Source organism: Notamacropus eugenii, chromosome 6 (genome assembly GCF_028372415.1).
Source record: "Notamacropus eugenii isolate mMacEug1 chromosome 6, mMacEug1.pri_v2, whole genome shotgun sequence".
NCBI lineage: Eukaryota > Metazoa > Chordata > Mammalia > Diprotodontia > Macropodidae > Notamacropus > Notamacropus eugenii.
Window position 1 is genome coordinate 262,046,447 of NC_092877.1, and position 21,089 is coordinate 262,067,535.

Here is a 21,089-nt window from a genome sequence, read left to right on the forward strand (position 1 = left end):
TAATTGCTTAATAAATGTCATTTGATGATAGTTTCTGGGCAGACTAGCAGTTCCAAAGGAGTAGTTAAAGTGATTGCATTGAGACATTCTGGATCTCATTTAGTATTTCTCATTGAAAAAGGATTAGTAAGTGACATAATGAACAACATCAGTCAGTCAACAAGTATTTATTAAGCATTTTCTAAGTGCCCAGCTCTGTGCTAATCAATGGAGACATAAAGATTGACAAAAACAGTACCTGTTCTTAAGAAGCTAACATTTTAATAGAGGAAACAACGCATAAACAACTTTTCGTAGGAGATATATGCAGAATAGATGGAAAGTAATCTGAGATGGTGATCTCATTAGGTTTAAACATGTTTTACAGATTATAGTGAGGTAAGAAGATTTAGGCCAGTAATTCTATTAGAGTTTCTATTTTCATTCTTTGCTTCTAAAAGTCAAGTTATGACTTAAGGTGTAGAATGTGTTTCATGCCCTTTTATGATCTCTTATAGGACTTTTAACTTCAGTGGAACAAGTTGTATTAGCAATGCTCATGGTGTTATGATATTTTGTTGATTTATAAGAAATTTTCTAGCTCTTCATCTTGGCCTCTTTGCCTGGCAACTGCAAAGGACATGATTTCTGATAAGGCTTATATGTGAAAACACTGGCAGACAGCGGGAAGTGAGACAGAAAGTGGCAAAATAATTTGAGGGCCTGTTTGAAACTAACCTTGACTTGGCTTGAGCAAAAAGGAACCCAAGATTGTGCTGTCTCAAAGGATCAGCAAGTGTGTGTGTGTGTGTGTGTGTGTGTGTGTGTGTGTGTGTGTATGTGTGTGTGTGGTGGGGGGAGTAGACTACAACACTAGGGGGTACATGAGTCACCATGTACTTTTGGGGCCACAACAGAGTCTTAGGGCTCAGAGCACTAGAGATTCACTATGGCTGCTGTTTTACAGCCAGAGGAGGCCAGTAATTTCAGCATCCTGACTGTGGGGATAGCTCATTTAGGAAATGTAGCTATCAGGTACTTAAGGACAAGGTGAAATGTTGAGGTAGGAGAGTTTTTTCCAGGGGAAAAAAACTTCAAAAAGTTTCTTTGGCTATCTGATAACCTAAGTAGGCATTTACCCATAAAATGTTAGGAAAGATCTAAAATAAATACTTGATAGCTCAGTAGAATGTAGTTTTTGTTTGTAGTGACTCAGTTATCTTACTCTTGCTTATCTGCAACTTTCAACTACCAAGGGAATTAGGCAAAGAAAGTCAAAATAACTTGTCAGAGTCCCCCCTGCCCCAACTAAAACTTATTTATCCATAGAAGAGTCTCTTAACCCTAACTTAGAGTAAATAAGCTTATTGACTAGAATTTTAAACCCAAACACTAATTTCCTAGACCAGTAGAGATAACAACCTTTAAAGGGGAGAGATTACTATACTGGCAGGCATAGATAGCATTAGGATGAAGTGATAGCTGACAGTGAAGGAGAAAGAAAAAATGATTAAACAGCCTTCTTGTTGTTCAGTCATTTAAGTTGTGCAACTCTTCATGACTCCATTTTCTTGGCAAAGATACTGGAGTGGTTTGCCCTTTTCTTCTCCTGCTCATTTTACAGATGAGGGAACTGAGGCAAACAGGGTTAATTGACTTGCCCAGGGTCACATAGCCAGTAAGCGTCTGAGGCTAGATTTGAACTCACAAAGATGAGACTTCCTGACTCTAGATTGGGCACTCTATCCACTGCTCTCTCTAGCAGCCCAACAGACAGACATAAGAACTCAAAAAAACATGGTAGCTTGGGACCATATAGGAAAAACATCCCCCTTGGGGTTTTAATGTGTTACAATACCATGCAAAGATTTGTTGACAAAGATGATTGAGTCAACAGGAAAAGATTAAATTTTTAAAAAATATATTCTTAAGAGCTAAAGGTAGTGTGGTGTAGTCACTGTTACTAACAGTTTGGTCTTTTAGCAATGGCATCAAACCCATATATAAAAAAGGGGCAGTAAATAGTACATAAGGATACCTGTAAGGTATCTGTTTACTTACAAAACCACAGATTAACATTATCTATGTTTTATTATATTTTTGTTTATTTTGTTAAACATTTTCTAATTATATTTTAGGCTTCTTCTGGTATAGTGGATAGACAATAGCTTTGGAGATAGGAAGCCCTGGATCCTTTCTCTGACATGTATTGGCTGTGTTTACTCTTAGTAACTCACTTAACCTCTTGATTATCAGAGAACTTTATAAGATTATCAGTGTGAAACAATTGCTGATCTTCATTGGCATCAGGTTTCCTCACTGGGAGCAAAATTTTGAAGAACTGAAAAAAGATTCCTGTCAGATTTAATGAAAATAAATTAAAGTGTTGGCACTTAAAGAGATTCCGTTATATAGAAAATTCATTACTGTGAACAATTATTCTCAGAAGATGCCTGCTTTGATTTTTTACTTCCTTTTCCCTTCCATATATTGCACAAAATACACAAGTTCTAGGTGAATTTTAGGGTTTTCATTTCCATTTAAGTGGAGTATTCTCTCACACATAGCTACAAGTTGAATGCTTTGTTTAAAAATGACCTCCCTAGTTGAGACAGAGACCTGAGGTGTACAGGGAAACCCAGTCTAAGACTACCATCACTTCAAGTAGCAGTGCCATCTAGTGTCCAGAAAGAATGTTCTAAAACCAAATAAAAGAAAAAAGAAATTTAAAACTATCTTGGTCCTGCAACTAATTTTTTTTTCAAATGCAAGCTCTAAAGTATAAATATAATATTAACATGACAGCACATAATATAAACTAATGGTTTAATGAGGCGATAATGCAGTTCTACATGAGGGAACATTCATTTGGTCATAGTGTGATGTATTGAAGGATGAAGACAATGGAGCAAGATGGATTGAGGGACTACAATATAGAGTAATTCTGTCAGTGGACAAGAGATGGCAATGGGGGAAGAGATTGCAGAAATGAAATTTGCAGGACTTAGTGACTTTTATGGGATGTAGGGAAAGGAGTCAAAGATCATAGCTTAATATTAGTAAGAGTTGGGAGGAGGCATCTCAGAGCCTTTCTCACCCAATGCCCTCAATTTATATGTGAATATCTGAGGACCAGACAAGTGAAATGGTTTGCCTAGGGCCACATAGGAAATTGGTGGCAGAACAGGGATTTGAATATCTCAAACCAAATCTAGCATTCCTGTGGACTATAAACTCAGTTCCAGTCAATAGATATGGTGGACAAAAAAGCCCATGAGACCTCAGTTTGCATATGTCTGGAACATGAAAGGTAATTTGTATTGGCCAGTTCAACCTTGAAATGTTTGTCTTTCATACTGGGTACCATTTTTATTTTTTTAAATTGTTAATAGTATTTTATTTTTCACAATTTGTTGTCAAGACAGTTTTTAACATTCATTTTTACAGAATTTTGAGTTCCAAATTTTTCTCACTCCCTCTCTCCCTCCCTCTCTTTGTCTCTCTCTCTCCTTTTCCTCCCCTCTTCCTAAAGTGATAGGCAAGTTGATAAGTTATATATGTGCAATTGTGTGAAACATATTTCCATATTAGTCACAGTTGTGAAAGAAGAAACAAATCAAAAGAAGAAAAAACCATGAAAAAAATAAAGTAAGTGAAAAAAGTATGCTTTGATTTGCATCCATAATCTGCCAGTTCTCTATCTGGATGTGGATAGCATTTTCCATTGCGAGTCCTTTGTATTTGTCTTGGATCATTGTGTTGCCAAGAAGAGCTAAGTCATTCATAGCTGATCATCATACAATGTGGCTAATATTGTGTACAGCGTTTTCCTGGTTCTGCTCATTTCACTTTGCATCACTTCATACAAGTCTTTCTACGTTTTCATGACATCTATCTGCTTGTCATTTCTTCTTGCATGATAATGTTCCATGAGCACCATTTTTAAAGAAAGACCCATAGAATAATTGGAGAAGGTCTACAAGAGAGCAGCCTAGATGGGTCTTTAAAACCATGCTTGACATTGGTTAGAGAAACTGGGATTTGAAACTTGGAGAGGTGCAGACTTGGAAAAACATGATAGCTGTCTTTGTGTATTTGAAAGACTGATCTGTGGAAAAGGGATTTGTTCAGCTAGGCAAAACTAGGTGTAATGGTTATACATTGCTGAGATAAAAATTAGGTTCCATGTGAAGGACAGCTTTCTAGCTATTTGTCACTTAGAAGAGGAATGGGTTACCTTAGGAGAAAATGAGTTTTTCATTAGAGATCTAGCACAGTTTGGTTAACCATTTGTTTAGAATGCAATCAAGTAGACTCTTGTATGAATTATTGATTGGACTAGAAGACATATGAATCTCCTTCCATCTCTGAGACTCCATGGTTTGAATGGCCTTTCTGATTTGTACAAAAAATATAAATTAAACTTTTAAAGAATGTATGAAGATTAGAAAATTTATAGTATATATTATCATGATTGTAAGATGAAGGCTAGGTACCATATATCACATATAAATGTGGAGATTTTTCTTGGGTCTTTTTTACCTAAAGATGCTGTTCTAAATTGGGTCATAAATGTAGAGTTGGAAGAGAACTCGGAAATCATTTAGTCCAACTCCTTTATTTTACAGGAGAAGAAGTGATCCCAAAGAAATTATGAGATTTACTTCATGTCACACAGGCAGAAGTAGCAGAGCTGAGATCTAAACCTAGGTTTTTCACCATGCCACATTGTGACTTTATAAGTTTAATCTAAGATGTTCATGGACATTAAGGCACTCTGTCAATGAACAGCACTTCTTTTAATTTATGGAGGCATTTTACGAGCCATATAGGAATCTGTCAGCTAAAATGGCTTTCCCATCAGGAATTATTAGCTTCAACATATTTAGGTTTTCTGGTATAGCTCAAATGTAACTTCATTTTTTTCTCTAAATGATGTCACATATTACTAATATTTAGTAATTTCATATTTTCTTTAACAAGTTATCATGTGTTTAACAATACACATTTGTAGATAATTCATAAAATAGACAAAACTCCAGGGATTGATCCATTTTCTTGAATACAAGTCAAACATTAATAAAGACAGGAATGATAAGCCAAAAATTATTTGTTTATAATCCTTGTGTTCCAAACAAACAAAAATGAGACTAAAATTTGAAAATAACTAGCTGTTGAGAGTTCTTAAGGGGAGAGGCTAGTTAATATAGACCGAATGAGAAAGTTTTATTATTTATTATTTGCTAAATGCTCTGGTATTTGAGAGCAATCACTATAATTTCTTTGGAGTTAAAGAATCAAATGTCTTAAGCTTTAAAGCACATTCAAAACTCGATGTAACAAGAGCAGTTAAATAGAAAGAATGGCAGGTATATCCAAATTATAACAGCAGAATTTTCATTTAGAATTTTAAAAATCAGCATAAATATGAATAATGAACTTGCATGAGGCCAACATTTTGGTGACCCTTGGTTTTAAAAATGGATTTGGATAATTGTGGCAAAAATGTAATAATATGAAAAATGAAAGGGAATTTTTATAAAGTGCTCAATTCCTGGCACAGAAAGAAAGATACATTCTTCTAGGTCAGGAGATTTTAATATTGGGATGCATGAATTAAAAAAAAAGGATAGTTATCAGATAACTGATAATAGTTATCAAAAAAAATAAAAACTATATATAGTTGACTTCCCTTGTATTCCCATATGTTTTATTTTGTGCATTTAAACACATTATTCTGAGGATGAATATATTGCCAAAGGAGTCTATGACCCAAAAAAAGGCTAATTAAGATTAATTAATTGTGATCTAGAAGTATAGAAGGTTATTTTACATCTAATTATTTCATCCTTGCTGTAATACTTTTCCACTTTCAGATTTCATTTGTGGTGCCTTGTGTGCCAAAGGCCTTTAAATCCATCTCTTTGGTGAATTGGTTATTGGGCATGCTTCTTGAACCAAAGGTGTTCTGAGAAAACAGCGATTGGTTTCCCTTTTCTCCAGTCCTTCATGGTGTTCTTTGGTCTCTTTCACCTTGCATGTAGACACAAGCATATGGTAAGTATCAGAATGAGAGCAACACAGTTGGAAAAGGGGTATTCTTGTGAGTGATTTATAAAATACTCTTGCTGTCAGAATAACAAAATTGGTATCTTGTCTTCATCTAGAGGCAATAAGGAAAATCTAAATAATCTCCATAACTTCAAAATAGGGACAACCAGATTTGGGGGATTTAAGTATTGAAAGACATTCTTTAGATGACTAGTTCAATTTAATTTTTATTAGTGTTGCTTGAGAGTACAGTATTTAATAATGCTTCATAGCACAATAGCAAATTAGGTCTTCCTTTCGCCTTTTGCCTCTTTCAGACTAGGAACACTTGTTGGAGGCAAGTTCAAGATTTGTAGACACATTGGGTCTAATCTTTTTAGAAGGGAGAGATGATATTATGAAGAAAAATTCTTTTTAAAGGTACAGTAACTATTTTACACCATGAAGTAACTGTATCTGTGGAATGGGGAGTTGATTGCCTGAAGCACAGTCCATCTGTAAGGCGTTAACCCATCTGGAGGGGATATTCAGTAAGTAGTATTGATTGACTTCTCATTGGCAAGGACTGGAAACTAGTTTTCCCACCTTTAATAAGCCAAAGTCTATCAACCTTTCTAGTGAGCAAGCTTTTCCCTTGGGGTCAAGGGTGTGGTTGGAGTGTACTAAAGTAATCATTTATTTAACAATTGTAAACTAATGCCCTATAGGTTCTAAAGATTGCCATCCTACCCATTTTCATTTATAGTGAATAACTGACTCCTGGGAATAATTTCTTTGGAATTGAATTGCAATATAGTATTTGTAAAAGTGAAATCTTCTTGGGTACCTGAACTGGTTTCTTTTTTTTGTCTTTGAATTTACTTTTGTTTGAATTCATTTGCCTGTGAAAGTGCCTTTCCTAAGCAGGTGCTTACTAAATCTTTGTTAATTTGAATTCCTTTGTTTATTGCTTTTATCCTGTTCATCATTTCCCTGATGGACATTTTATTTAGGTATAAAATAGTTGGGACAATTTAAACTGCAGGATCCAGGCTAATCTTTCATGGTTATAGAATATTTCTGAATTATGACCAGTTTTTAATAAATCAGGAATGTGGGTGTAATAAAGTTGGTTCACCTATCCCTACAAATTAGTAATATGTACTTTTACACTATATTTAGTTTAATAGGCCGGGTGTCTAATGGAAAACCTAGTTTAACTGGGATGGTAAATGGTCTTTGTATGTGGAAATCCTCTCCCTGAAGGGTTTGAAGCCTGAAACTGTTCTTTAAGAATAAATAATCCCCTGGAGAGAAGCGAGTGGGTGGGTTGCTAACTCCAGTTTCTTCTAATGTAGGTCATTTGAGAAGTAAGGGAAAGTAGAACCTTACAAATTTAGATTAATCTGGTTGGGGTGAGGTGAGATTCTTGATTGAATGGGTGAAAAAGTTTGAATCTGAAATATTTATAAAGGCCTGATGTCCTAGATTTTCAAGTACATATAGAATTTTGAATAAACTGCTACTAAAGTATTACCATCACCATTCATGTTTATCTGTGAGTTCAAATAACAGATAAGACTAACATTTATCCTCCTTGATAGTTTTTGCAAATAGATTAACATAACGTAATATAATTTTTTCTGAAGTAGTTTAAATACTCTCTCTGAAATCTTATTTACAACATTTGTAGCAAGGTCTTTCTTTTAAGGTCAAAGGCAAAATTCAGCCCAGGCTGCTGAATTATCACAAATCATGGCCTAGTTGGATCCAGATGAATGAGATTTACTATTTAATTGCCCAAATTCTGTTTGGTCATTTTAGGACAGACATGACTTCATGGGTTTGAAAAGAAGTCTTGTTTTCCAGTATTAAGTAACAAACTTTGTGCTATCCTCACTTATCTTTGATTTATAAATTTGATAAATTTGTTATTAAGGAATCAAGTCAAGGAACACTTGGATCCTTGAAAAGAACTGCAATAGAACACAAGCGAAGTTTACCCAAGTGCTGAATTTGCCTTTAAGTATGTTCATGTTGGCATTCGCTATCTGAAAATATATGGGGTTTTGGCAAAGGGAGTTTAAACTAGAAATTTGACTTAAAGTATTCAAGTTATTCCTGAAGTAGCTGAAATCAACACCTGTCTTGGATGCCAGAATATAATAGCTTGTCTCCTAGAAACATAAAGTTTATTCTGTCAGATAGCAAAGTCAATTTTGGAAACTATACACTTCTGAAAAAATTTTCTTTAAAATTCTGTTTTCTCACATGCTGAGACAATTTCATGATGTTTCTGCCACAGCATGGGCAGCCTCTATCAAAGCATCCTTTTGGGTTTTGGTAGTCTGAGGAAATCTGAGCATTGCTATGTGTCTATAAGAAAGAAATTTATGGATTTTTTTCTAGTTAATGTGTCATCTTGGTTTAGTGGAAAGACCACTGGATTGAGAGTTCCAATAATTTTAACTGTGTTTATTTGGGCATTCACCATCTGAAAATAAGTTACCTGGGGTTTTTGAAAAGGGGAGTCTCAGATTTTAGCCTCAGTTTTCCACCGGCTACCTTTTGGGTTGGAGGAGGTCAGTCTTCTTGGATCTGTTTCTTATCTCTGATGTGAAGAAATTTATTTTAGATACTTCAACCTTAATAGCTTATCTTTTGAGCTGTTATACATTTTAAAAGGGCAATGTTATATCTGACATTTTCTGTTGGAAGGTGGACAAGATGGGTGAAGTTTCTCAAATGACGAATATTTGAAAGTTGTAACCCAGCAGAAAAGATTGTGGGGGGAGAAGGGGAAGAGGAGGAAGTAAGGATGACGTGGAAGCTACCTTTAAATATCTGAAGTGCTTTCTTCCAAAAGAGGGAGTCGTCTTATATTACTCCCGAAAGCAAAACTAAGGTTAGTGGGTAGAAGTTACAGGTAGATGGATTTCATTTCAATATAAAGAATCGCTTTGTGGCAGCTACAATTGTCCAGCAGGAGGACAGACTTCCTTGTAACATGAGCTTCTTTATCATTGGAAGTCATTAACTAGAAGGTACCTAATTTTTAGAGATATTATTGAATGGACTTAATATGAGAAAGAAAATAAAGCCAGATGGCCTTTGTGGTAACTTCCAACTCTGATTATATAGTTTTGTGGTCATTTCTATGTTTGAGAAGGTAAATTCCCATTCCTGTTCTCAAAACTTAAATACCCCAGACTGTACAGATGTTATTAATGGCATTATGTCCTAAGTATAATTACATGGTTGAGGTGTGCTTTATTATTTGAAGCAGGAGGATCATTCTGGCAACTTAGTACATATGTTCAAAAACAGAAAGAATTGCTGTCCATGCTAATTTCAGCAGCATGTTTGAACCAGTCCCATGGTGATTCTGCTGTTACTTTAACATAATATTTTCTTAGCACCCCACAAAGAGTAGCCACACTTCTGTCACAGAAATAATCTTACTCCCAGAATTTTAGGGTTTGAAGGGCCTTGGGAGCTACCTAGTCCAAATTCTAAGCTGTATAGAAAACCCTCCTGTAACATCCTTAATATGTCCATCCAGCCTCTGCTCCAAGACCTCCAAGCAGGGGAAATACATTACCTTTGGAGGCAGACCTTTACATTTTGGGGCCATTCTAATTGTTAATAAGCCTTTTCTTGGTCCTAGGTTCTTCTAAAAACCTTCTTGTGGCACAACTGAAAGAATGGAAAATTTGCAATTAAAATCTTGGCCCTGTCACTCCCTACTTGTTTAACTATGAGCAAATCACTTAATGATTGGACCACTATTGCCACAATTGTAAAATGAAAGGGTTAGAGTGGATCAGAGGTTCCCAAACTTATTTGGCCTACAAGCCCCCTTTAAAAAATTGTTCAGTGACCCTCCCCCCCCAATCTACTTTCTTTAACTCTTTAATGATTTTTTTTTGAAAATTTGCATCATTTCCAAAAAATATAATTTAAAAAAAATGATGTATTTTAAATTTAATAATGTATTGTAAATGTGTGGGTTTTTTCCTGCATTGGAATTTTGATGACAAAATATTGTATCTTGTAACCATATAGCATCATATTGTAATAAGTAATTACACGCATATATTCCTGCTGATACATGCTGGGATTGCTAACAACATGTGACAGGCTTGGCTACCAACACTTGCTTGTCAAGACCTGTTGGTAGATTTGACCACTGATCAGTCATAGCTTGCATTTTGTGTGTTTATTTGGAAGTTAATGTAATCACTATGACTTTAACTCTGTTACACAACAGATGAAACATGTATGAATGATTTTTCAAAATTTTTTCCTTTTTTTTTTCCCTTATGCTTTTGCTGCCCCCTTATTTTTATTCAACATCCCCCACCCCCATGGCACCTGAGGCTACTATTGCCTTCTAGGGGGCAGTACCACCCACTTTGGGAGCCTCTGGACTAAAAGATTTCTGTTCAGTGAGACCTGTTAAAGACCTTAGCTTAAAAAAGCCAAGGTCTCCCACTGCATCCAGGGTCATTTCCAGTTGTCCCGACCTATATCTAGGCACTGGACCCAGATGACTCCAGAAGAGAAAGTGAGGCTGGTGACTTTGCACAGCCCTCTCTCACTTAAATCCAATTCACTTTGCATATCATGGTATCACCTCCTTGATGTCATGGTCCTCTTTGAGAATAAAGGACAAATAAGAGCCATAACTAGATGATCTCTGAAGTCCCATCTAACTTGAAATCTCTGATCCTCTGATCTCATGATCTCAAATCTGCTTCTCCATGACTTCTACCCATCATTCTTGGTTTGGACCTTTGAGGCTAAGCATATTTAGTCCTTCTTCTATGTGAGTCCTGCTTAAATACATGGACTAATATCTTCTTCTGATAAAATATACTTCATTTCTTGATTGGTCCCTTAGGTGGAGTGCTCTTTAGTCGACTTGCTAAGGTAATCGTACTCCTCTGGACCTTTCCTTTCCTAACATCTCCTGCCATTGGCATGTCAATATTTAAGTGTTCTTCTAGAAACAGGGGCAGCTAGGTGGTATAGTAGATAGAGTGAAGCCTAGGAGTCAGGAAAATCTGAGTTCAAATGTGGAGTCAGACATTTATTAGCTAGGTGACCCTGGACAACCTGTTTCATCCTGTTTGCCTGAGTTTGCTCAATGGCAAACCATTCCAGTGTCTTTGCTAAGAAAACCCCAAGTAGGGCCATGAAGAGTCAACCAGGGCTGAACAACAACTATAAAGATCCATTTAGGGACTTTTTTTAAAGTATGATTTTAATCACTTATGATAAAAGACACGGATGGGGAAAGAAATCACTTTATCCCTAGCATTTTAAAATGTTGTTAAATTGTCATTAATGTGAAGTGTTTGCATGATTGGAAGATGAATCTGGTCTTGATCATAGCTTCTCTGGATCTTAGGCATGACCTGTCTAGGCATCTGACTTTAGGATCCTAATGTTGCAGTTGCTATCTTCTTGTCTTTCTCGTTCTTACCACACCCCCAAATTCTGGCATAATGAAGTATCCTGCAGAAAAAATGTCAGCAAGTAGTATTGGTGTATAGGAAGCCTCTTAACCTTCTTCCAGAAGTACATCCCTCCTTTGGTTGGTTTTATATATCTCAAGCCTTAATTAACTTAATGCTTAGATGATTTAGTTGCCAGTAGGAAGTTTTTCACTTTGATATGAGGCATTCACATGAGTAATAGGTGGTTAAGAAAACTTTAGTTTCTCAACAGGTTCTTTGTTAATATAATGAACTATATTTCATTAGTTGCGTTCTTCATCATAATGGAAATTTTAAGCAATATCTTTACCCTGTGGAGGGGAGAAGCAAGCTGGACTGATGCCTTCTGTGAATGTCTATGTTAGAAATTGCTTTGGTGGGTGGTCAGTAATGGATGGGGGAAATGGAGAGACTCTTTAGGCAGTAGAATGGTGCTGTGCAAGACTGGGAAGGTATGGAGGCCAGTGCTCTCTCCTTGTCTTTCTTCTCCCTTTCCCCATGGTGGCCAAACTGGATTCAAGGAAAACTGAAGCTCAGTGTGGTCCCCTTGGGAGTTAAGGTGGCTGAAATGAAATGTTGGCAACTTTTGGTTTGAAGTGGTAGTTAGTGGAACAAGTGAAACCTTTTATATAAGATTGTGCTGTTGTTGTTTAGTTGTGCCTGACTGTGCCTGACTCTATAGACTTTTGTTCATGGGGTTTTCTTGGCATAGATTCTGAAGTGGTTTCTCATTTCCTTCTCCAGTGTGTCCCCATTTTACAGATGAAGAACTGAGGCCAGATTTGAATTCAGATATTCCTCACTTCAGTCCCAGTGCTCTATCCACTGTACCTCCTAGCTGCCCTTTATATAACAGGCATAAGTTAATTTATGTAGAATAGTGATTAAAGTTTAAGGTATATGTTTATGGAAGTATAAATAATATAGTGGGGCATATAGGTGGTGCAGTGGATAGAGCAATGGGTTTGGAATAAGGAAGACTCATCTTCATGAGTTCAAATTCAGCCGTAGACACATACTAGTTGTGTGACCCTGGGGAAGTCACTTAAACCTGTTTGCACCAGCTCCTCATCTGTAAATGAGCTAGAGAAGGAAATGACAAACCACTCTGGTGACTTTGCCAAGAAAACCCCAAATGGGATCATGAAGAGTCAGACATGATTGAAACGATACATTAAGAACTGTGTTGAGTATTTTATGTACAATGCATCTTTACTTACCTGTCTCTTTGCTTGCAAATAAAGAAAATGATGAAAGTATTCAATTATTCTATATAGTGCTTTCTGTATTATTTTGTTTGTCTTTTTTATCACATTGTAACTATTTATTATTTATTAGCTCTGTCTCACTAAACAAACTCTAAAATCCTTGAGAGCAGTGATCATATATTTTTTTCATAACCTACACACCTTAGCCTTCACTCAAATCACACAGTACAGGGTTGGAAACACAGGAAGTGTCCAATATGTCCAGTAAATACTTGTTGATTGATTAGTTAATAAAATCATCCAGTACATAGTTATAACTTCCAGGAACATAAAGATATCCAAAAAGGGTCAGACTTCATAGTATAAGAAAGCTTAGAAATCCTCTTGCCCAGTTGCTTTGTTGCCACTAAGTTTGTGTCGTTTTGGTTGTTGCGTAACCAGGAGTGTGGAACCTGCGGCCTTGAGGTCACATGTGGCCTTCTAGGTCCTTGGGTATAGCCTTTCGACTGAGTCCAAGTTTCACAGAACAAATTCTTTTATTAAGGATTCTAGGGAAGAAGAGTCTTTGTCCGGCTACCTGCATTTGCATGCATTTGTAGGTGCTCAAAGTGTTTGCTTAGGCAAAGATCTTAAACGTAAAACCAGAGTCTAGTCATCTTAATTTTAACCCAGTCCCCAAGAATCAGTTGTTTTCTGAGTCATGCAAGTCAGTTTTCTTTTTATTTGTAATAATATAAAGAACTGTCTTAAAAGAAAAGGCTCATGGTTTCTGCTCCACGTTTCATGCTTGATTTTTTTGGTTCTTTTCTAAGGCAAAAGACTGCTTATGAAAGGTGCCAATTTTCCTTGTCTCTTTACTGAATCCTTGCATGTAGAATATTTAGAGTTTGAACACGAACAGTCAAGATAAGCTTCTCTTGTCTTATTAGTAGACCTCGATCCTTACATTCTCTGAATGAAAAATTTTCTTCTTCATGTGAGTTCAGACACCCCTGAGTTCCTTTGAGACAATTAACCTGCATGCCATTTGTGACTGTGATGTTAAGTGAGTTCTAGTCTCATAGAACGAGAAGCTAATTTGGAGCACTAATTCATTGAGTTACATCCTTCCTTAATGGACAATCCCTTATGTAACACCTTTTCCCCAGAGAATAAAAACTGCATACAAAGAAAACCACAACACAAATCTTATTAATAAAAATACATGTAATGCAACTTTATACAAGTCATTTAACAAAATTAATATACTGCAACACTTTCAATGAATTTCTGTCACAGGCAAATATAAATTCAGTAACATAATAATCCAGTTGGACGCTAGGTGATGCTGTGCATAGAGTACTAGGTCTGGAATTAGGAATATAGGAGTTCAAATGTGGCCTCAGACACTTACTAGCTGCGTGACCCTAGGCAAGTCATTTAACCCCTGTTTGTCTCAGTTCTTGATTTGTAAAATGGGAACTCACTGAAGAAGAATCTTTGCTAAGAAAATCCCAAATGGGGTCATGAACAGTTGAATGTGACTAAAACGATAACAATAGTAAAATTATAAGAAGTCTAGCAAGGTAGGAGGGGGTCATGTCATAAAAGACTTTAAAACCCAACAGAGAATTTGTATTTGATATCCTAGTAGCATTAGGGAGTCAGTGGAGTTTATTTAGGAAGGGGTGACCCTACCCAAGATCATTTTGGCAGCTTGAATGGAAAATGGATTGGAATGGGGAGAAACCTGAGGCAGGGAGACCAACCAGCTAGCTATGGCTGTATTCCAGGCATGAAGTGATAGAGTCTGCACCAGGGGATAGCTGTAGAATGAGTGGAGAGAATGGGACAAGTAGTAGAAATGTTGCAAAGGTAGAAATGACAGGATTTAACAACAGGTTGGCTATGTGGGGTGAGAGTAAAGCTGAGGACGACACATAGTTTTGAATCTTGAGTGACAGGGAGGATGGTGATGCCCTCGATAGTAGAAAAGTTGTTGATTCCTACAGAGCTGTTCTATGATATACATCTCACTCCGCTCAGCAGGAACTCACTTAAAGACTATAAAATGGCTTAAGTCAGAGCTTCTGGGTATTTATTTAAATCCCAGGGTACACTCAAGAGCTCAGACTGAACTTGGGTGCACTGGAGACCACTTGGATCTTGAGATACCATCTCTTCATTAAGGGAGGCATGGAGGATATTCTTACATTAGGTTGGGATGGGGGAGGGAGTTCTTTAACATTTAGAGAATATTTGATTTGTCATTTTGCTGAATATTATTTCATTTACTTAGAAACAAAACAGGACTTACTAAAATGCTAAACAAAACTTTGCCATTACCAAAGTAGACAATTAGCAGCTCTCAGTACTCAATGAGAAAAGGAATATATTTTCTAATTTTAAAATGGGAATTTTCTGTATTTCTCTCTGTAGGGATAGATAATAGATTATAGAATAAACTCATGATGAACTGTACCTAATTTCTCTACAGATTTAGTAAGGGACGTCTTTTAATGGGCTATCGATACTTATCTGGAAACAAGCTGCCTCACTGTATTTTTTTGTTTGGTATTATACTGGCAAAAGGCTTTGGTGAAATTATTCTGCTTAAATCTTCTAAGACTTGGAATGGAAAAAAGAAACTTTAAATCAACCAGTACATTATGCTGGTCGGGTCAGTTCATTGATTTCACTACTTGTGTTGAAACTTAAGCATTTTGGTTTAATCTGATTATTAAGTATAAAGAAAACCAACATATTAGTATGAAAAATGAAAAGGGTGAATGCATTACTATTGAAATTAAAGCAATTATTAGGAATTATTTTACCCAATTATATGCCAGTAAAACTAAACATATAAAAGAAATTGATATTTACAAAAATATAAACTTCCAAGATTAACAGAAGAGGAAAAAGATACTTAAATATCACTACCTTAGCAAAAAATTGAACAAAAACCAAAAGAAATGTAAGTATTTTGAATCACTTATTAAGTAAATAGGTTACAAATACCTTAATCTAAAGAGATATTCATTTTATTAATGTTCTTCAAAACTATTCTGTAACTCTGATTTTGCTTATGGATATTAGAGTAGTTTGTAATATTTTTGAATAATTTGAAATTTTTTCTTTGTCTTGGAATATAGAGAGGTCTCTATCAACAGAGGTGGCTGGACAATCCTTCACTGGGATTTACTAAATACCTACTGTCAGCCACGCACTGTACTCAGCTTTGAGACTACGAAGACAAAAATGGATATAGGCTTTGCCCTCTAGGGCATTGAAATAGAGAGGACTATATTACCTATATAAATAAAGATAAACTATATACAAGATAATTAAATAGAGTGAACACTGGTATTTGGAAAGGAAATCAGGAGCAGGCTTCATGGAGGGACTGGCACAAACCTGAGAGTTGAAATTCAGAAGCTAGGAATTCTGAGAGGCAGAGATGAAGAAAGGGAGTGCATGCACTTCAGGCATGTGGGATAATCTATCCCACATGGGAACTGACGTTTGTGGATGAGGAACAATAAGTAAGTTCAGGTAGTCATTCTTTTCTAGACTTGCTTCAGCTTGTAATTTTCCCTCCTAAAATAAGTTGGCAAAATAGCCTAGATGGGGTTGGGAAAGATCAAGGTACAAGGGGACTGTTATCCCTCTGCTCTATATAGATATCTATTTTTTGTTATATTAATACTTACATTATAGGTTTTTATTTTATCCTATTTTAAAATAATATTTTAAAATAATAATATAACAATATTATTTTAAAATAATAATGTAACAATAATAAAACTATTTTATTAGAATTTTATTTTAATAAGCAATAGTAATTTATACCTGTTTTTCAGTATATAGACTACATATATATATCTATATGTATATTCAATTTTATGGATCACTTCCCCTGTATAGTAGTGGCTTTCCATGTCCTTGGAATACCTGTTATCCCATCCCTTGCCTTTCTGTTCTGTGACAACGTGAGCAGCTGCCTTCCATCCACCATGAGTTTTGTGAATAGTTCTGTGAATAGATAGGCAATATGAGAGATTTTGGGAAGGTAAAAGTGCCAAGATTTGTAACTATTTGGATATACGGGAAGAGGGAAAGTGAGGATTCCTGAATAACTAACCTGGGGGAACTATGAGAATGGTGCTTCCCTGAACAGAAATCAGTGAATTGTCCTTATTATTTTCACTTAATGAGGTAGCATAGGATAATGGCAGTTAGGTGGTGCAGTGGAGAGAGAGCTGGACCTGGAGTGAAGAAGACCTGAGTTCAAATCACATCTGCACTTGCTAGCACTGGGTAAGTCACTTCATCTTCCGTCTGTGTCAATTTCCTTACCTGTAAAATCAGGAAAATAATGGTGCACACCTCCCTGGGTTGTTAGGATGAGATAAAATTTACAAAGAGCCTTGTAGACTTTAAATGTTGTCATCGTCATCATGGTTGACTAGAGATCTGGCCTTGAAGCCAGGAAGATGAGTCCAAGGCCTACCTTCCATCCATACCCTCTAAGTCACAACCTGCCAGCGCTCTGGACGCCTCTCCATGACTCTGGAAGGTGTTGACCTGCTTTGTTCGAATTTCCTTTTCTAGTTGTTCCCTGTGCTGATGAAACCCAGGTCTGATCCCTATCCCTTCACTTAGGCTAAATAACATAAAACATTTTTGGTTATTTACTTTGGGATCAGCCTGGTTTCTTAGCAGATAATCAATTTAGAACTGATTTTTCATTGTAACAAGATGACTAAGAAGACAATGTGTACCCTGAAGCAAGATGGGCCAAGGCAAAACAGAATCTGGACTTGGGAAGAAAAGACTTCACATGGTTCCCTTTTGTAGAAAGGCATCCAATAGATTTAAGAAACATATCCTTTCTGGAAAAGACCAAGAAGCTCTTGAAGTGAAAACAGTAAAACAGAGAATAGCTTTTATTTGTGCCATATGTAAAAGGCTTGTCTTTAGTCCCACTTATATGTTTATAATAGAGAGATTCAGATTGTGGAAGGCTCTCAGAGGTAGTCTAGCTAAACTCCCTTACTGTACCGATGAGCTGTGGCAGAATGAAGCGCATGATCCTGGTCTTGTCTTCACAGCCTTTAGTGAATATGTTGTCCAGGACTCCCTCATCTGTGGGCCTCCGGGAAGGTGCCCTGTGTTCTAGGCTCTTCCTTGGGTAAAAGTCTTCTCCGAACCGGGGCTCCTGAACCCTCGAGGACACCTGATTTTACTAATTAGTAAGAAGACGTATTCCATCCAAAGCCAAATGTTTAATGAAACAGCTAGTGAGAGAAGGCACGACGGGCATTTTTGTCCTAAGCCACAGCGTGTGTCTCTCTCTCTCTCTCTCTCTCTCTCTCTCTCTCTCTCTCTCTCTCTCTCTCTCTCTCTCTCTCTCTCTCTCTCTCTCTCTCTCTCACTTTCTCTCTCTCTCTGTCACACACAGCCATCGCCGGGAGGGGCGGCCCTCCTAGGCCTCACAGCCAGGGCACGTGCTCCAGCACAGCGAGGCCTCCGCTGGCTCCCGGAGCCATCGAGGCCCTGCCAGCAGCGCCGGGGCTCCTCAGGCCTGCCGACCCGGCTCCATCGGCCCGCCCTGCCTCGCGACCTCCAGGCTTCCCCACGATCTCAGGCCATTTTCCTGCTTTCACCAGGCAGCCTGTCCCTCCAGGACAAGGCTGGAGCTCCCACCCTCCCCGCTAGATGGGCCAGCGAACATGACCTGGCCTGGCTTGGAGCGTGGGCCCGAACCTCACTGAGCTGTGGCCGTGGACGAGTCACCGACTTCTCCGTGCCTTGATTTCTCCAGCTGTAAAGTGGGGATGCCAACGGCGCCCGCCCTCTTCGGGGGTCCAGTGAAAGATGCTTGTGTGCCTGGCACACGGCGGGGGTTCAAATGCTTCTGTTTGTTTCCTTCCCTCTCTCCACCTTCTCTTTCCTCCCTTTGTCCGTCCTCTCCCCTCCCCTCCTTGCTCCCATCTGTTTTCTCTTCCTTCTTTCCGTCTTTCTTCTTCCCTCACCCTCCTTTTCCTTCCTTTCCCTTCCCTTTGAAAGACCAAGCGCTCCGGGCCTCCGCCCTCGAGGGGGCGCCGTTCTGAGCCCGCAGCTCCCCGCGGGGCAGCCAGCGACTCCTCCCATCGGCTCTGCCCCCGGGCCTTGGGAGAAGCCCGCCCCCTTTGTCTCCCGCAGCCGTTTTCTTTCGGGAGTGGCCTCTGGCGCGGGAGCCCAGCGGGCGCAGAGACCCCCGGGGGGCCGCGTCTCCGCTCGCGGCTGCCCTCGATGGACCCGGAGCCTCGGGAGGCCCCGGTGAGAACCTGCGGCACAGCCCGGAGCGGGGCCAGCCCTGCCGGGGAAGCCCCCAGGGCGGAACCGGGGCCTCAAAGGCCTTAGGCCTTAAAGTGTGCGCTTTAAAGCCCTTATCTACCTTATGGGCACCGCTGCACGTGGGTGTGCGCGCCTGCGGCCGGAGACACGGACACGTGGCTAGGGCGGCTGCGCACTAGTGCTGGGGTGGGTCTGAACGGGGCACGCATGCGTGGTGTGTGTGTGTTGGCACGTGTGTGGTACATATGTGTGTGTGTGAAATAGTTTCCAAAAAAAGGAAGTGATCATTTGTTCCTCAGGGTGTGTCTATTCTTTATCAATATCCACGTCCCCATCTGTCTAAAATCACCCACATGTGTGTGCGTGCGTCTAGACCTATATTTAAATTCATCCAAAAGTAAGTCTTCTGAGTTTGTTGGAGGTGGGGGTTGTACGCTCGTCATAAAGTGGGTCTGTTAACTTGTTCTTTGATCATTCCTTGTTTATCTCTATTTAAGTTTATAATATATTTATATATAATTTATATCTGTTTATTATGTTTACTTACATTTATACCTATTTAAATATGTGCGCGTATATACGCACAAACACGCACCTACATGTGAATATACAGATATTTGCGTCTATTTAAAACCACCCAAAGTACGCTTTGTTCATTTGTTTCGGAGGTGGGGGAGGGGAGGAGAGGCTGTATCTGCACATCTACATAGCTCCCCCTCCGCTACCGACAGTAGGTTTGTTCATTTACTCACCAGAAGGTTGTGAATGTAGTATCTTGACTTGTGCCTGGCCTTCACTGCCAAAGAAGACCATGCCATCAGAGAAGTGACGACATGACTTGCCCTTGACTTTGTGTTGAGTGAGGGAGGGCAGTGCAGGTCACCAGCCTCACTTCTCCTCCTGAGCCATCTGAATCCAGTGGCCAGATATTCATCAGGATGACTGGAGATGGCCCTGGATGCACTGGGAGACCTTGGGCCCTTTAGGCCAAGGTCTTTGCAGGTACTCACTTAGGGTAAGGCGACGCCCATTCATTCATCCAATAGACCTGTTTAAGAAGTAGCCAGGGCATGGCCCCTTTAATGAGGTCAAGAAAACAAAGACATCAGGCTGGGAGGGAAACATTAAACTTTTACATTTCACCGTGTCAAGACTGCTTCCAAATAGCTGTTACTGTCAGCATTTAATAGGTTTCCACAAAGTGACAGTAATAATTCTTTAATCCTAGATAGTCGTGTAGCATTTGCAATTTGACAAAGATTTTGATGCATATAACTTCATATTTCACACAGCAACCCTATATATAAGGAATAGAGGAGATGAAGATTTGCCCCGCATTGCGGATACAGAGGTTTATGGTGCCTGGGGCCACGGAGACAGAGTGAAACTACTCAAATCTTATTTTGCTTCTCTTTTCTCTGCCAGGTAGCATGATCTTTGAATTGGAAAGGAAATGACAAACATGGCTCACAGGGAGTTGAAGCCCAAGATATCTAGGGAGATAGTGAGAAAGTACCTAGATGCCTTTGATGAGTTCAAGTCATCAGACCCTCATGAGCTATATCCCAAGGCACTGAAACAACCAAAGGATGCAATTGTGAGTCATTGTCAGCAACCTTTGAAACACAGAGAAACAGGCAAAGTGCTGCGTGGAACGTGATATGTACTGATTTTTCAAAAAAGGGAAAGAAAAAGTACAATCTTTGAGCTATAGGCCAGTTAATTACTTTAATTCATGGTAAAAATTCTAGAATGTATTGTTAAAGAGATGGATAGTGAATGTCTGGAAAGGGAAATAGGAACCAGTTGTTTTTCATTAAGAACAGGTCATAGCTCCTTCCCTTCCTCCCCTCCCCCAAGTATTAGATGAGAACAGGGGAATGTTGTAGAGATATTCTAGAACTAGAGAGCAAGATAAATATTGAAAAAGTCCTATGGTTTTTTTGATCCAAAAATCAAATGATTTCAAAAATGATTTGACAGCCTCTCATGCTATTCCTCCAGATAAGATGAAGTGATGTAGGCTAGAAGATTGTGGAGTAGGGTAGATTCA

The 21,089-nt window shown here is 38.5% G+C and overlaps 1 protein-coding gene across 3 annotated transcripts in view; it reads left to right on the top strand.

The window, feature by feature from the left end:
• The window catches only part of TBC1D4 (TBC1 domain family member 4), a 216,783-nt gene that overhangs the window by 45,849 nt on the left and 149,845 nt on the right, over positions 1–21,089 (top strand). The window contains exon 1 of one of the 3 annotated variants that reach the window (XM_072622294.1): positions 20,389–20,633. The exons of the other annotated variants lie outside the window; for them this stretch is intronic. Coding sequence (XP_072478395.1) covers positions 20,490–20,633 — 144 coding nt within the window. The 5' untranslated portion in view covers positions 20,389–20,489. Of the gene's footprint in view, positions 1–20,388; positions 20,634–21,089 lie in introns of those variants that run through there. 3 annotated transcript variants of the gene reach the window in all.